This window comes from Palaemon carinicauda, chromosome 18 (assembly GCF_036898095.1).
Source record: "Palaemon carinicauda isolate YSFRI2023 chromosome 18, ASM3689809v2, whole genome shotgun sequence".
Classification (NCBI taxonomy): domain Eukaryota; kingdom Metazoa; phylum Arthropoda; class Malacostraca; order Decapoda; family Palaemonidae; genus Palaemon; species Palaemon carinicauda.
Window position 1 is genome coordinate 29,115,160 of NC_090742.1, and position 17,500 is coordinate 29,132,659.

General features: G+C 36.4%; 2 protein-coding genes across 3 annotated transcripts in view; both read left to right on the top strand.

Annotated features, from left to right (window-relative positions):
* Positions 1-13,015, top strand: part of LOC137657035 (uncharacterized) — an 18,755-nt gene extending 5,740 nt beyond the window's left edge. The window contains exons 3-5 of one of the 2 annotated variants that reach the window (XM_068391394.1): positions 8,523-8,592; positions 10,083-10,157; positions 10,795-13,014. In XM_068391394.1, coding sequence (XP_068247495.1) covers positions 10,800-11,441 — 642 coding nt within the window. In that variant the 5' untranslated portion in view covers positions 8,523-8,592; positions 10,083-10,157; positions 10,795-10,799 and the 3' untranslated portion in view covers positions 11,442-13,014. Of the gene's footprint in view, positions 1-8,522; positions 8,593-10,082; positions 10,158-10,794 lie in introns of both variants that reach the window. The other variant, XM_068391395.1, reaches the window with a different exon arrangement.
* A 1,597-nt stretch (positions 13,016-14,612) lies between these two features.
* Positions 14,613-17,500, top strand: part of LOC137657742 (peroxidase-like) — a 249,080-nt gene continuing 246,192 nt past the window's right edge. Inside the window, exon 1 of the mRNA XM_068392209.1 lies at positions 14,613-14,672. The gene's annotated coding sequence lies outside the window, so the exon portion shown is untranslated. The remainder of the gene's footprint in view (positions 14,673-17,500) is intronic.

Sequence of the window (17,500 nt, forward strand, 5' to 3'; positions counted from 1 at the left end):
CAATCTCTAGGAACACATTGTATTATTCTTAATGTCCATCTATTATCTGCCATTCTCATTAAATATACTACCCAAGTCTATTTCGTTTTTCTTACATGTTAGAATATCCTCTCATTTAGTTTTCTCTCTTATCCATGCTGTTCTTTTTCTGTCTGTTAGTGTTATTCCCATCTGTATCCTTTCCATAGATCTGCTTATGTTCTAAGTCTAAGGCTTTAATAAGGCTCAAAGTTTCTGTCGCATAATTCACTGCTGGTAGAACCATCTAATTGAATACTTTTCTTTTTAGAGAAAGTGACATTTTACTTATGTTTACCAAAAGCATCCTTCTTTTAATTTCGGTCTCATGTCCTGGGGAAACACTTAATGTTTGTCTTGAATACCCATTATTATTATTATTATTATTATTATTATCATTATTATTATTATTATTATTATTATTATTATTATTATTATTATTATTATTATTATTATTATTATTATTATTATTATTATTATTAGCTAATCTACAACAGTAGTTGGAAAGGCAGGATGCTATAAGACAGAGGGCTCTAACAGAGAAAATTAGCCCAATGAGGATAGGAAACTAGGAAATAAATAAATTAAAAGAAAAGTAAGGAACAATTGAAATAAAATATTTTGAGAACAGTAATACCATTAGAATAGATTTTTCATATATAAATTATGAAACTTAAAAAAAAAAAAAAAAAAACAGCGGAAGATAAATACTCTACCTCAAGACAGTGGAAGACCATGGTACAGAAGCTATGGTAGTACCCAAGGCTAGAGAATAATGCTTTGGTTTTGGAGTGTCCTTCCTAGAAGAGCTGCTTACCATAGCTAAAGAGTCTCTTCTACCCTTACCAAGAGGAAAGTTGCTACTGAACAATTACAGTGCTGTAGTTAACCCCTTGAGCGAAGAAGAACCATAATTTTTCTTCTTTCTGCTTTTTCATTGAACATGGTCTTAGTTTTGCTCATATTCATTTTCTGCCCTATATTTCTGCTTTTTCTATTCAAATTTCCTATCATCTTCTGCATTTCCTCCCATGATTCACTAAACAGAACTATGTCATTTGCAAATCCTAAGTTATTAAGGTATTCTCCATTAATCTTATTCCTACATTTTTCCATTATGAATTCTCATAAAAACTTCTTATAGGCACACTGTGAATGATTTACGAGAGATGGGGTCTCCCTACCTAAATCCCTTTTCAATCAATATTTTTCATTATCTCTATGTAGTTATAGGATTTCTGTTCCTCCCGTATAGATATCTTCAAATGTTCTAGATTAAGATTTATCTATTCCTTGTCTTTAAAGGGCATTCTTTGCTGCTGAAGTTTTGCTAGAATCTAAAGCTTTCTCATATCTTATAGTGCTAGAAAGATTCCCAACTCTTAACCTGTCAAACATTAGATGTTGATTAGTTCTTCCCCCTTTTCAGTTGCCCAGGCTTTCACTGTCCTCATTGCAGAAAAGTTATACTTTGCATATCTTATGGCTATTTTTAGAAAGCAACTCTCTAGGGGCTTCAAAATTTTCCCTCTAGAGTGTGTTTGCTGTTGAGGTTTTGTATAATAATCCATAATTTAACTCGTCTTTAGCGAACCGGAATTTGAAGCTATAGTTATGGCCACTTTTGCCGTAATATTAACTCGAAGGTGTTGGCCACTTTGACTTCATTGCTACTCCCACAAAACTCACAAGAACCTCTGTGGTCTCACTTTGCCAATATATGTTGGTTGAGGCTACGAATAGGATTTTGAGTAATATCAGTATTAATGGATGTAATAGTGTTGAGAAATGTAATATCTAAAGTAGATTTACCACTTCTTTCATTTTTGAGGAGCTGAAATAATCCACAATATTTTTATTGATTTCAGTACTGAAGAAAATAAAAGGAAATAAAAAAAAAACTGTGTCTGGAAACCGTTGCAAATTCACCATAATTTTCACCACCATTGTAAAATTCTTCCATCATGCCATCACGTCTGGGCTTATCAACTCGCATCGCTGCTCGCACTAGACATCTTGCCAATCGTCTTTTGATATATCAATGCAGTGTTTTTGCGTCATTTTTTATCCGAACTTGATGCCAGTATGAATATGCAGATTTATAGCACACCTAAAAGCCTCTACAACTTTGGTGGTTCTCAATATACTATTGAGAGTTTCTCCTTTTAAGCTAGTGTAAATATCCAATATATTTTCAAGATTATCACATTCAACTAAAAAAAATAAGCAACAGTGAACTGACTTTCTCATCACTTATATAATTCTGTAAAACTATATTCAAATGTTGAAGCATTTGAAAACATGAAAGCCTCCGCAGCCAATCGTCCGTAAATTTCAAGTTTACCACAGCTATTTTAAATTAATGTTACTCATTACAGCTAATGTTTTCGAAGCTGCAGAACGTTTCTTAAAGGTTTTTTCCGTTTTTCCTACTAAGACAAAAACATTTGAATACTGTAAAGTCTTAACCTCTAAAGATAAAAATCTACGAATTAATAGTAAAGAATGAATATTAATCCCCGTAGAGTATTGCACATATTTTTTCCTATTTTTGTCTAGTACTCAACTGCACACGCAGCACAACCAACATTAGTCGGTAAACTTGCTGCTGCAACTTGCTTATGATTTTATTGAGCCTATAATCCATTTACGTATGTATATTACTCACACACTAGGTCCCGAAGATATAAGATATAATTATATCAGGTATAATTATTGATAGAATTGTCTATGATTCCATTATTCCATTAATTTAATGAAATGGTGGTCGTACCAGCTCAATAAAATTTCTTATAATTGTCTACACATGTCGTTTGCTAGTTATCCAACCAACATGTTTCCTTTGGTCGTCGTCTTTTCTGACAAGAGCGATTTGCCGGCTCAATTTTTGAGTCAAGCGCGATGACAGATTTGTATGGTATCCTTCCTGCAAACCAACAAAGCCTGTCTCTCGCCACCAATAAACCCTATTTCTGATCTTGCTGACAGTGTGAGCAGACGTCCTGTTTACCTCTCCTGGCTTTTACCATTTGATTCAGCTAGCTTCTTATTAATAATCACCATTCAGAATAATTAAACTCTTTGTGTAGTATTCACAGTAAACGAGACTTAAAATGAATTAGACAGTGTTTTGGACTTAAAGTTCTTCACCAGCATGGATCTAATAAACCATACTTCTACTTTAGACCAACCTTCCCATTGCACTTTACGCTGCAAGGCTAAGCTGAGTCACAAATTTGCATTTGATAACCATTCTTTGTGGGTTAACTATAGGGAAGGGAATTTAACCTGATTGACGTAAGTCCCGAATGTACGAGTTGGTCTCTTAGTGAGAGACAAGTGTATGTATTATGGGTTGTGGTGGCCTGATGATTGCCAGACTGGGGTTCGAGTCCCACTTAAACTCGTTAGTTCCTTTGGTCGCTGCAACCTCACCATCCCTGTGAGCTAAGGATGGGGGGGGGAGAGGCGTTTGGGGGAGCCTATAGATCTATCTGCTGAGTCATCAGCAGCCATTTCCTGGTCCTCCTTGGTCCTAGCTTGGGTTGAGGGGGGCCTTGGGCGCTGATCATATGTAATATGTTCAATCTCTAGGGCATTGTCTTGCTTGATACGGAATGTCACTGTTCCTAGCTTCTACCGTTAATGAGCGGCCTTTAAACATTTAAACCATATGACTACCGTAGCTAAGAAAAGACTTTCCAAGCAAAGACTTGTATAGTTTCAGTTAATCGACCAGTATCAGATAATCCTTCTAGACCTAGCTTGGTTGACGAGGTGTTAGAAGGTGAGTATGATTGTATGTCGATAATTTCTGAGGTGGTCAGCATATCAGGTGAGTAACGTGTACGGTACGTTTCCCCTATGGAATCTAGTGTAACAGGGTCAGTGGCCCTCGAAGAGAGTGTTGCCGTGGCTGAAGAACGTTTGTGTAGGGCGGGGTCTCAACTGAGGTCCGTCAACTGTAAAACTGACACCTTAGCATCAGGCCTTGAGAATGTAGCTCACAACTAGGCATCCTAACCTCTCTTTTCAGCTCCCTCAGTCCTGCTCTGGATCTCTCCATTCCACCCCATGCTGAAGGAAGTACTGTTGCTGGACCGGCCCTTAACAGATTCCGGGTATGAGTCCACCCAATACAGAGTAGATCCGGAGTAGAGTTGAACTACCCCTGTTAGCTCAGAGTTAGGTGTTAGAAGCAGTTACAATGGATGTCACTCTGACCAGACTGAGAAGGAGTAATCAAGGTCAAAGCTGATTGCTCCTTCCAGTCTTCTTTGTGGGAAGCAAGCCCTTCAGGTGACCCCCAATTGTCTTCCTGCAAGGAACAAGGGTTCATCATGGAGGTTTGTGGTATAGAGCAGCACTCTCCAACTACAGTGTGGAAATCCAGGAGACGCTCTTGCTTCTTGTTTCTCTGAGGATCAGGGAAATATAATTGTGAGATGTTGTAAGGAAAACCCTTTTGTATTTAAGAAGTCCAGGTGCATGCTGCACCAGATGGGTCTCCAGTCCCGGATTCTTCATTTTCTTCTCCTCCTTAGATTCCTTAAAAGGGGAGCCCACCATCAGACTCATTGGCCATCATGAGGGCGGCCGGTAGTTTGCTCCAGAGGTTGGGGACAACCGCTAAGGGTTGGGGGAGGGCAACATTTCATCGTCTACCTTTCGAAGCATGATTACCTTCACCCAAGAGGCTTTAGTGGAGTCGTAGTAGACCATCATGATGCAGGAACCTAGAGAGTTTCCTTCAGTGTTCAGGTTTCTGGAGGATATAACAGACAAATAAACTGAACCCATTTCTATGCTTGTTGGCATGAGAATCCTTCAGACAGGGGAGACGGGTGGTCACCAAGAAGTCAGCATAGTATGCATAATGTGATAAACCTCCCATACTGGAGGACTTAGCTATAGGAGAAGATCCACCAGCTCTGTCACCAAGCCTGGATGAGAACAGTTTAGGAGAATCATTGCATGATGGAGATAACTTTGGGATTACCTGATAGGTCTTCTCTCAGAGTCAGGAGCTTTGGAGCATTACTAAACTCTTTATAATCAGTTGGCCAACTCTATAAACTTCTCCATCAAGTCATCCGCAACAAGAGGCATATCCGACTTCATGGAGGAAGGTTTTCTTCTTGCCCCTTGCCCCTCCATCCCTCTCTGATATACAGAAGAGAGCATTGAGGACTTCACCCCTCTTTGCAGAGTAGCTGCTTGAGGAGGGTATCTTGAATCATCCTTGGAGAAAGCCCACCTCAAAGCTAAGGAGACAAGGGAGGACAAGATTCAGTCTTTGCTTGTAAGGACAGTAGCATGAGCACAAAGGCCTACCCAACTAAAACCAACTCCCAGACAGTTCTCAATTGGAGGCAAGAAGAGACGTCTGCCAACAGTCTTCAACATATAAGAAGCCGTGGACATGTTACCAAGGCCTAGGAAACTTGTCCTCTCGTTCTTCTATGACCCAACGACAGCCTCAACTGTCTCTCACTTTGACAGAAGTAAATAAGGGACAGAGATCAAAGACAAAGTTACCTTGTACTGTCTGCAACCTTATCATCTTTGTGAGCTAAGAATGGGGGGGGGGTTGCTATAAGTCTACCTGCTGAGTCATCAGCAGCCATTGTCTGGTCCTAGCTTGGTTGGAGAGGGACCTTGGGGACTGACTGTATGTATATGTGGTCAGTCTTTAAGATATTGTCCTACTAGGGCATAATCGTCTCCCTTGCCTCTACCATTCATGAGCGATATTTAAACCATTAAACCCTAAACCCCTCTCCTGGACATCATGTTGTTTTCTCCTTTCGATAATGAGACCAGTTCGTGAAATATGTATATTATGTATAATTAGTACACACTATATTAAAGTCCGTTCTTTAGTTCCCATTTTGGCAGTGGGCGGAGTCATTGCCTAACCACTGGGATCACTGTTCCCTCTCCTCTACGTTGAACTTGGCTGGGGAGACTGAACTACTACGTCATACCTTCAACGTGCTCTGACAATCGAACCATCTCTATGAAAGTGACATCTTACAGGGCAGATATTGTTTAGTGCAAGTACTCTCGCATCAGCAATTAAACTCCTTCAACGGAAGGGACGCCTTGAAGGGCCTAAACTGTTGAATGCTAAAAGTCATGTACTATCAATCGATCCCCTTCAACGTTAGTGACACCTTTGAGGGCGTAGATTGCTGAGTACAGGACCTCTCTCACAAAGTTGTAAGTGGCCGAATCATGACCAGACAGTTGGGAGAGGAGCACTACACCCTTGGCTTCATCAACAAAGCGAACATTTACGATGCCCAGACAGTAGGTCCTAATGGACTTAGCCCTGATATGGCGATTGATTGACGAACTGACAATCATGCTGTGACACATCGTCAGAAGTGAAACTAGTTAAGCTACAACTCAGGCAATCTTCCTAGCATCATACTCATCATTTCCCCCCCACCCTACTATATGTTGATTGTGCAGTTAAGTATTAGACAAATGGAATTTTGAATTTAAAATTAGTTTTCTAATAATCACCTGTACAATCAAAAGCAGATGCCCTCCCACCTTCCCTACTATCAATGATCTGATCAGGATCTGGTCTTACCTGCAGATGATTAGAAGTGTTTCATGGTGGTGAGATCCGTACTACCCCGTTAGTTTGCAGGAAGGATAACGCAAAAGTCTCGAGTGTTCTTGGTCGCCTAACATCGCTCTGCCATCACTCTTGATTCAATAATTGAGCTGGCAGATCGATCTTGTCCGAAAAGATGACGATCAAAATAAACACGGTGGCTGGATAATCAGCAAACGACATGCAAAGAAATTTTTTAAAAATTTTACTGTGCTACGTACGTCTACCAGTTCATTAAATGGATGGAAGCATAGACAATTCTATCATTAATTAACATGAACTTGGTTTAATTAACTAATATAACTAAATCTTATATAATTTGGGATTTAGCGTGCGAATTATACTTCCATAAATGGATTACGGGCTAAATTGAATTAAAAGCAAGTTGCTGCAGCAAGATCTATTTAGAAATTATTTTTCGTATTTTGATTTTATGTTTTATCTTTTCATAGTTATTCGATTTTTATTTTGTTCAATTTCATAGACTTTATATTCGTTCATTCAGATAAATCTTTTAGTCCATTAGCTATACACATACAATATGTGAAAGCCCAAGGGGAGAGACACAAATATTCAAACAACGGTTTTCCCTGCGAAAGAAGTGTTCATCCTACGGATGAACACTTCTTTCGCAGGAAAATCCATTGTTTGAATATTTGTGTCTTTCCCCTTGAGCTTTCATATATTGTATGTCTAAAGCAAATGTTTTCCCGTAGCTTTCAGGCAAGGCAGTTTTTTCTAGTCTGAAACAGACTGTAGAGGTCAGTCTAGTCAATTCTTCCTTATGAAGTCCGAAACTGACTGTAAGCATTAAGATGGTCAGATTTTTTTTTTTTTTCATTGTGAAGTCATGGAATGAAAAACCTTAGAGGTCAAGTTCGTCAGTTCTTTACAGGGAATTTTGAAACTCAGACCGAATTATTCAGGTTAGTCAGTTTTTTGCAATGAAGTTTAAACAAAATGCTGAAGGGACTTGGCCAGTCCGTTCTTTACTGTAAAATGAAACAGACCGAAGTGGTCAGGTTAGTCAGCTCTTTGCAGTTGAGTCTGAAACAGACAGAAGTAGTATGGCAGGTCAGGTTTTTTGGGTTGAAGCCAAACAGAGAGCAAATCGGTTAAATCAGTCAGTTCTTACTAATGAAATCTCTGGGGGGTTTTCTACAACTTGTTCTTACGTATTTTCATTTATCAGTTTGCCATTTAGTATATATTCATTTGCTATGATTTGCTTTTCTACCTTTTTAGCAGGGAATTATTATATGATATTCTTTAATGATGATAACAATTTCTTGCTTCTATTCGATGTATTGGATGAAAGACATTTGCCTCCAAAGTAAATAAGTTTATCAAATAAGGGGAAATCACTTACATGTCATTTTGATGTACACTGATTGCATTGAAATAAGTATGTATATCTTAGTCATAGATTTTATGTAAAAATTTTCATTATCATATTAGAATGTTGACTCGGGATTATAGACCGTTCCTAATTGATCCAACTCTGAAAACCCACTCTCTAAGTTTTTTTTATTTCACCGGCCCTTACTTTTTGCTGTTCGTTTCGCTAGCTCCAGACTCTCTCTCTCTCTCTCTCTCTCTCTCTCTCTCTCTCTCTCTCTCTCTCTCTCTCTCTCTCTCTCTCTCTCTCTCTCTCTCTCTCTCTCTCTCTCTCTCTCTCTCACAGTATATAAATATCATATATGAGTGTGTCAGTGTATAAGAATAAGTATTACATTGGAGCGTATTGATCAAGACGGATTGGTATTGATAATCTACACATCTTTCTTTGATTTAAAAATGGCTCCATATAAAAATTGCAAATGAATTAACTGTCTCTATTCCTCATTATTTATATTGGATTTTACCTCAATTTCAGAACTTTGGCGTTACTACAAGAACGATTTCCAGCAAATCATCCCCTAAATTAGCTGGACACACATGAAAAGGTGAGACGGACGTAAATTAATGAGACGTTTGGCAATATCTTTTTTTTCAAATCTAGCAGATGATTTTTGTGATTCGCATTAAGTAGCCTTTAGTATCGTCAAATTCTGCACCAAGTAGCCAATGTTGATGGTATTTTTGACCAAGGGGCCATTGTTGGGGCTATATTATACTAATGGGATGTTATTGGTTGCAAATTTGAACTGGGTAGTAGATAATAGTAACAAAATTGTGTAGCTATACTTGTAGAATTTAAATAATTAGCCAATAATGATAGCAAATTTGTACCAAGTAATCAATTCATTTGGCGAATTTGAAGTTCCTTATATTTGTAAATATTTGGAATTAAATTAACTGAATTCTTAGAATTCAATTCATGGCCGAAATTAAGGAATAATTGGATATATGTTGCGAATTTTAAGGGGACGATGCGAAAATGAACGAAAGCTGGCATTGAAGTCTTTCGAAATGAAACTAGCGAAACAGTTGGTTTCTGAAAATTTTATTTCCCAATCACTGAGAAAATATTTTTATGAAGCGATTCCAATATAATGACTGCTCTTAAAATACACAAATGGTAAAGGATCTTTCACTCTGGAAGTTGGCTCATTTTCTCTTTACATATATTATCCTGGGATTAAGGGTTTTGAGGTGTGTTATAGATTCCTATGTATAGGTCAGTCCATGCTTTTGTTTACTTTGTTTACTAGGTAGTATACACGACAAATGCATTCACCAAATTTCTCTAACTGGGCAGATTCTTGGTCTTCATTTGGACCTACGCATTATTTAGTGGAGGTCATAAGGGAATATTTTTATATCATTGGCCTTTTATAGGACCTACATTTCTTCATGGAGGCATTTTTTTTTTATTAATATGTAGGTTCAATTTAATTTTGTAATAATTATAATAATGATTACATTTTTATACTGAGATACGTTTTGATATATATATATATATATATATATATATATATATATATATATATATATATATATATATAATATATATATATATATATATATATATATATATATATGTATATATATAGATGGATATAGATATATACGGTTCTTATAACCTTTTTCTTGTTCTATCAAATATCAATAACTATTTCAATGCAGAAGATAAGGCTATACAAAAGTAGCGTAGGTGTTACGTACATAAATGACTGATTTGGGAACGATTTACTTACGTAACGCGAGAAAAATAACAATAGAAATTTTGTCGTGGAAGATTATTTATCCTTAGAATTTTCCAGATTTATCTTGGCGTTTTACTAACTTGTCTTTTAATATTTTATGCAACTCTTCTGTTGGGTTTTCCCATAATGAATTGAAGAGAGAGAGAGAGAGAGAGAGAGAGAGAGAGAGAGAGAGAGAGAGAGAGAGAGAGAGAGAGAGAGAGAGAGAGAGAGAGAGAGATGACCTTTTGATAATTTCCATTCCATAGATTATTCCAGTCAGTCATTTGCATTTCTCTATGTTGCAGAACTTCATTTCTGAACGGGGCTGCGAGTAAACCTATGAGGTTCGAGATGACTTTGAGAAGAGACAATGAAATAAGGTAATCTTATTTATCTCTTATTTCTTCAACTGTCGATAACTGAATTTATGGAAGTGTATAAAAATATAGAATGTAATCTAGCGTGCCTCATTTCCCTTCATTTGTCATATTTTGTGTATATATGCCTTTCTAAATGAATTTATATATATATATATATATATATATATATATATATATATATATATATATATATATATATATATATATATATATATATATATATATATATATATATATATATATATATATATATATATATATGTATATATTATATATATATATATATATATATATATATATATATATATATATATATATATGTGTGTGTGTGTGTGTGTGTGTGTGTGTGTGAATAATCACACGAGCACATACTGTACATACACACTTCATGCAAGATGAAAAAGGGTAAATAAAGACGATAAGCTTTTACCCATTTCCCTTTGCATGAGGAAGAGAGAGTAATAATTAAACCTCCAAAAAAGAGAGAGAGAGAGAGAGAGAGAGAGAGAGAGAGAGAGAGAGAGAGAGAGAGAGAGAGAGAGAGAGAGAGAGAAGGGGGGGTGTAGGTATTCGCTGATTCATGTTTTAATTGAATGCAACAATGATTTAACCATTAATTATTTTCCTCCTATTTCAGGTGAGATGGATTCTCGCGGCGGCAGATACGGTAGTGACTTCAACAGTGAAAGCAGCGGAAAGAGCAACAGAAACAGCAACAGCAGAAGAAACAGCGGAGACCAAGGCCTTGCTGGCCAGGGCGGAAGGGGATCCCCTAGCTACTATTACTACGGCGTAGACCCCGCAGGAGAAGTCACCGAACCAAGGCGGGAGGGGGAAGAGAACCTCTACGCGAGGAACAACAACGACTACAGCAAGTACAACGGGGGTCATCTTCCCTCCACGTCGGACTACGGCTACTATGGCTCCGAGAGTGCCGCTGGGGACTATTCCTCGTCCTCCTACGATGTGAATTCCAACGAGACTTGTGGCACCGATTATAGATACAGTTATCAACAGCCGCACCACTCCGCGGACGGCAGTTACCCTCAGTGTCAGCAAGGTCACGGCGGTTGCGGTGACCCCCAATGTTACGGTGACGTCCATGAAGGCGACTACAGAAGCTGCAGTCAGTCCCAATGCTCCGCCGACCGTTGCGACCCATACGGGTCCTGTGGTCAACGCGAGTATGCCGCCCCGTCTCGCGTCCAAGTGACGGCCAAAGTCCTGTTTGGTTCTGTCAGTGCCATATCGAACCTCAAGCAGAAGAAGTGCACCAAGAAGTAAAATCTCTTGGTGAGTGCCAGAGTCAAAGCCAATGTGGGTAAGAGACCCTGTGAATTAAATACGTGTCATTGATTTCACTCGTTCCTCTCCAACTGACTTTGATTTCGGTTCCTCTTTATACCTTGAGACAATTCCCTATGAAGATCCTTCTTTTTCGAAATGGCCATCTTCATGGGAAATCATTTCCACATATGCTATTTTATGAGCAGGTTCCTTTCCAAGAAGATCCATTTCCCTCAAGATTCTTTACCAGATAGTCTTTGTCATAAAGATGCTTTTACACCTAAATTCTTAGGCAGATACTTTTCCAAAAAGCCTTCATCCCAAACATTCTTTGCTTGTTGTTGCCTGATTCTCAATCCCTTCAAGCAGAAGAGAGAAATTCCTATTCTCATTTTATCGTGTAACTCAGAGTTTATTGACGTATCTCTCTGAGAAATCACCAAAGGTGTCCTAAGGCAAAGATAGCCTTTTAAAAGAGTAAAAAGACACATAATACAATACATAAAACCAATTAACTTACATTATTCTTTTGAATTAAATGGCTTAGAGTTAATTAATTTTTACATTGAATAAAACATTTAATGTATCCTCTTCATATTTTTTTCCAAATCATATTTAAAATGTAATATCTCTTCTCAAAAGAAAACACCTCTAAGTTGCATTTTATTACTACATGATAAAATCTAAGCCATATAACTACCAGCACTAACCACTAGTGAAAGATCAATGACATTCAATAAGACATTTATGTGTGAGGTAAACTGCATACAAAATTGTGGTGTTCGTTTTCTTTAGAATAAAACTATTAGATTATCATCTCTGATAGTCCCTATCTTCCTTTAACAAAAATCTGCGTAAGTAATCAACTTTGTTGTTTAACTAATTCCAGTTAAATTTCATGCAAGGTTCCAATATTTCTTTATGATTCATCCGAATGCTAATGCTGCAATATCAGTTTAATTGAATGGGGTATGCACTATTTATTCTATTTAGCGTTTCCAATTTAATTGCCTTTCTATTCATATCGTAGACTCGCCTTACGATTTTCCCTTTTTATAACTCGCTTATCACCTAGCATCAGAAGCACTCTGAACTCCTCTCTAGTAATTATCTATCATGTATGCTGTTTGTATTTTTAAAAGACTCACTCATGTCTAATTGGCTTTAAAACCTATAAAGAGTTGTCATTGATCTTAGACGGTTTACACCACTCGATTGATCACTTTGGTTAATCACGTCACTTAATTTTAGATTTTTTTTTCACGAAGTTATAATATTAAGTTGTAAAACCTAAGAAAATTAGATTAACTGGACTATAACAGTTATATAGTACTGATTAATCACGTTATTAGCCCAATCATCTATTTATTTCCTATTTATTTAATATTTATTTCTTGCAAGAATAAGGAACAAGTTTCAAGGGAGATTCATGTGCCATCATAGTGTCTTACTTTAGATAGATGTCAGTACATGCACTTACGTGACCCTACTGACCAAATGTAGGTCACGAAAATGCCTGGCATTGAAGTGTTGTCTCTAGAATAAGTTGTTTGTTTTACAGAGATATAATATATTGTACAAATTTTTTGAAATAAAAATATATTTTATGGTTTTGAGTATTTGTAATCCTGTGAAGAATTATGCATGGTTGGAGAAATTTCGAATAAATTGATATGGAGAAAATACATTGAATAAAATAGAAAAACTAAAAATTAATAAAAACAAGCTAGTATACACTGTATACTGTATTCTCTTATTGGTGCAACCTGTCTCTCCATTTTTCACTGTATTTCTAACGTAACCCACATTTTCTCATAATAATTCAGTTTCATAACTCTAGGTCTTACCATTTTAATACTTCTGGTGTCCAGTATTTGTTTTAGATATTCAGTTTCAATGCACTCCTATAATACCCTTCATCTGTCTTCGGATTTGGAGGCGGTGCTGTTTTGGTATGCGATCTCATGGCGTGATCGCAGAAATGATTCTTTTGCTTTGGTCTGCTATCTGAATATTTTCAATGGGTAAAAGAAAACAAGAATTATGGAGAATATAACGTTTCTTGCATCGCCGTGCGTTCGCTTCGCTCGCGAAAAAATGAAAACATCGAGCTCCGTAAGTACTGGCAAGCAATAACGTTGAGCTGCGCACGCTAACATCAATGATAGATTATTATTGCCTAGATAATTATTCCCGGTATACATTTTTTTTTTAGAAAATATATTGGTTCTTTCTTCGCCATGAAGTGAAGTGAAATCGCTACTATTAGGTGAGATTGCATACCAAAGCAAAAGCACGACGTTCAGATCGCATACTAAAACAGCACCTTCGAGGCTGATGAGAATTTCAAACCAGCGCCCTACATCTTGCCAAAGCCCGTAAAGGTTATGAAAAAGAAGGAAATGAAGAAATTGATCCTCGAGGTATAAGAAATAGACTTGCAATTATTTTAACCGAAAGAGGATTATTTCCGGACTATGAAGGGCCAAGAGAACGGAAACGAACGAACATTTGGGCGTCATCAGACGTAAGCTTTGATGGGAAATGAGGTGGGTTAGATCAAGTTGACTTAATGGCGACAAGAATGTCGTAGGAAATAACAGTCTTGTACGTTTTTTGGAGAACCCCGAGACCTATAGAAACTACCTTTTTAACTAAAAGAAATGTTCGTCAAGGGTGAACTAAATTGTCCGGCCGTCTACTGTCAGTCTTGAGTAGTCTTCCTGTAGTACAGAGGTGTTTATTTTAGACACGCTAGTCGTCGGTACCCTTCTAACTGTGTAACACACAAAAAAAAAAAAAAAAAAAAAAAAAAAAAAAAAAAAAAAAAAAAAAAAAAAAAAAAAAAAAAAACTTTATCAAATACCAACATACTGTTAATGAAATATTTACACAATTCTATGGATAACTTATACTACATTGAAATAATTAGCTCAATAATCGTATGTCTAAGGTATTATAAACCTCTTCTCTGATGTTGCCAGATGTCTTCCTAACTTACCGTAATGTGTAGACTACCGAAATTCATATTAAACTTTGCGTGGCTATAACAACGTCAAATACAAAACGTCGTGTTTTTAAATTCCTTGTTCTATGAGCAGTAAAAATAGTTCTGTTTTTAACTTCCTTGCTCTGAGTTTAGGCGTTCATAATTTAGTTTCTGATGTACTGTTTTGGTGTCTAGATTACTTTGGGACATTCCTTGCCTTATAAACATATATAAGTACAGTAAGTGACGCTATTCCTTATTAATGTTTGTGGCGTTTTAATTCAGAAAACTAAACATTATTTTCAGAAATGGTCCGACTGACAATTTAAGTTGTTTCATATACAGCTTTCTACACGGTAGATTTCTTTTCAAGTAAGAAAAAAAAAGAAAAAAAATAGCAATAGAAGATTGTGAAATTTAACTTTTTAAAGCAGCTTTAGATCTGGTGGTTATTAAAACGTTGAAGGCCATATATATACATTTAATTAAACTGATTTATATTGATATCCTCTGAAAACTGTAAAGTCCTACTTTAGAACCAACGATTACCTTCGCCAGCTTCGTTGCAGCAAGATTATGTTTTATATGTGTGCATTTTGTATGTCTTTCTGTGTTTGTGAATCACATAACTCAAAAAGTATCTGACCGAATCTCATGAAATTTGGTGGAATGGTAGGCCATGATCCAAGGACAATTTGATTAGATTTTGGGAGTGATTGAGTAAAAGGTCAGGGTATCGAAAAGGTCAAAAACTTCTCTTTTGCTAAATAGTGGTAAATTTTTATCAAATGTCCATGAAACTATTGCCAAAATGACCACAATCCAATTGCCTATCTTTTGATATACATCAAGATCAAGGTCGTGTCACAAAAGGTCAAAAAGGACTTTTTGCTATGTGGTGGGCAAATTTCGTGAAATTTGTAGGATGATTGGCCATGTTCCTAGGACAATTTGATTAGATTTTGGGAGTGATTGGGTCAATGGTCAAAGGCGTCTTTTTTTCTATATTGTGGTCAATTGTTATCTGATTTGCCTGAAACTAGTGCCAAAATGTGTACAATTCAATTTCCTACATTGGGATATTCAACAAGATATAGTGATGTCATTTCCCTTGTTAGCAATTGGGGATCAAAGATCAGTGGGGTCAATGAACTTACAGAAAGTGGGAGTTTTGTCATTACGCAGCCATTAGGCCATGATAGCATATTTAGATGACATATGTTTTGGTATGCACTCAACCGAGTTCCCATTCAAATTACCATTGTCAACGAAGTTGGAAGGAAGTTATGTTTACACCTCTTGTTTTTGTTTGCAATTTGTGTGTGTGTGTTTGGCAAGAGCTTCCTGTTCACAATTTTAATCGTAGAATAATGATGCTTGCAGGGATTAACTGTTATGTAAAAAGCTGGAAATTATTAAATTTCGGGAGGTCAAAGGTCAAGGTCACGGTCAAGCAAAATGTCCTATTAACGTAATCAGCCATAAGTTTGGACATCGTTGTCACAGAGACTTCAAACTTCGTTCATATTTGAGTGTTTGAAAATCCACGCCAATTAATATATGTCAAAGTCAAAGGTCAAGGTCAAGGTTGAGCAAAAGGTCGAGATATAAGCTGCCGCGCCGGAGGTCTGCGCTCTACTGAGTGCCCCTCTAGTTTATTTCTTTTATTTATTTATTTTTTTTTTTTTTTGTGCTTCGATATCGTTTTCACTTTGATGTATCAAAGCTGTAACATTTGCGTTGGCTGCCCCTTAAACTTCTGATTAGATTGTTGGGGATATGTGGCATAAGGATATATGACCCATAAATACCTTGATAGTTAATTGTATGCACTGTATGCCCAGAGACTATACAATAACCTCCCACGAGACATCCGAATGATTGAAGATATTAAGGCTTTTAAGAGGAAACTGAAGACTTTCTTATTCTGTGAGTGCTTCGATAGTGACGATTTAACAGTAAATTAGCAATGCGAGATGTGAAATGTTGAATGATTTCGAACGAACACTATAAAATGACTGTGGAGGTCCTGTAGAGAGTAGGGTTCCCCTGCTGTATAGGACCAGAAAAAACAGCACTTAAAGGAAGTAAAGTACATGAAAAAAAAAAGAAGTACAACATTGGAATTGTATAGAAAGTTTAAGATTATCGTGGTGGTGAGGATTGTATATTTTTGATAAATTTAGAAAAAAAAAATGCGCACATGATTACAGTATGGCATTGTTTGGATTTTTTTTTTAATGTTTTCGTTTTATTCTTATGATTATTTTCCTTTTTTTTATATCGTCAATTATTTAGATTTTTTTTTTTTTTTTTTTTTTTTTGCATTGGAAACTGTCAGATCGTATGATCGTGTTTCTATATAAGATTATACAATCACGTTTTGCAAGTCATAAAATCAACTAGAAATAAACTATATCGTTCTAATCATTCAAACATAATTTGTTTTTTACTTTAGATAAAAATTTATGCAATATTTGTTACTAGATAAAACATTACGGGAATTATAGTATTTTTTGCAGTTCCAAAATTTCAACCTTCATCTGAAAATATCTATTGCAATAGATAGAAATCCATTAGTGTATAAACCTCCTACCTATATAAACAATGTCAATCTTGTAACTTTAGCATTGAAATCATTCAAGCGATAATCTCTGTTATGAATTGTAATATATTCAACTCTGGCAACAATGAGACTCGAACATCAGTTGGCGGCTGTGCTCGGCACGAATAATAGCAGTCTTAGTAATGGAGAGATGTGATTATTTGAACCAAGTTTATCATGTATGCTTTCAAGTTCCGTGCATATTTAATTTATTTAGGTAATATGTTGATCATAAAGGCTGAAAGATACATATTTCTTAAAAGTTTTGAGACTTTAATCTATTTTGTAATAAATACTTTTTCAGAAACAAAAGTACTTCCTATTTTTCTTTGAATGAGACGAGCATTGACTTTCTCTGAGAGAGAGAGAGAGAGAGAGAGAGAGAGAGAGAGAGAGAGAGAGAGAGAGAGAGAGAGAGAGAGAGAGAGCATTTTCTTGACCATAGAGGAATGTGAAAGTTGT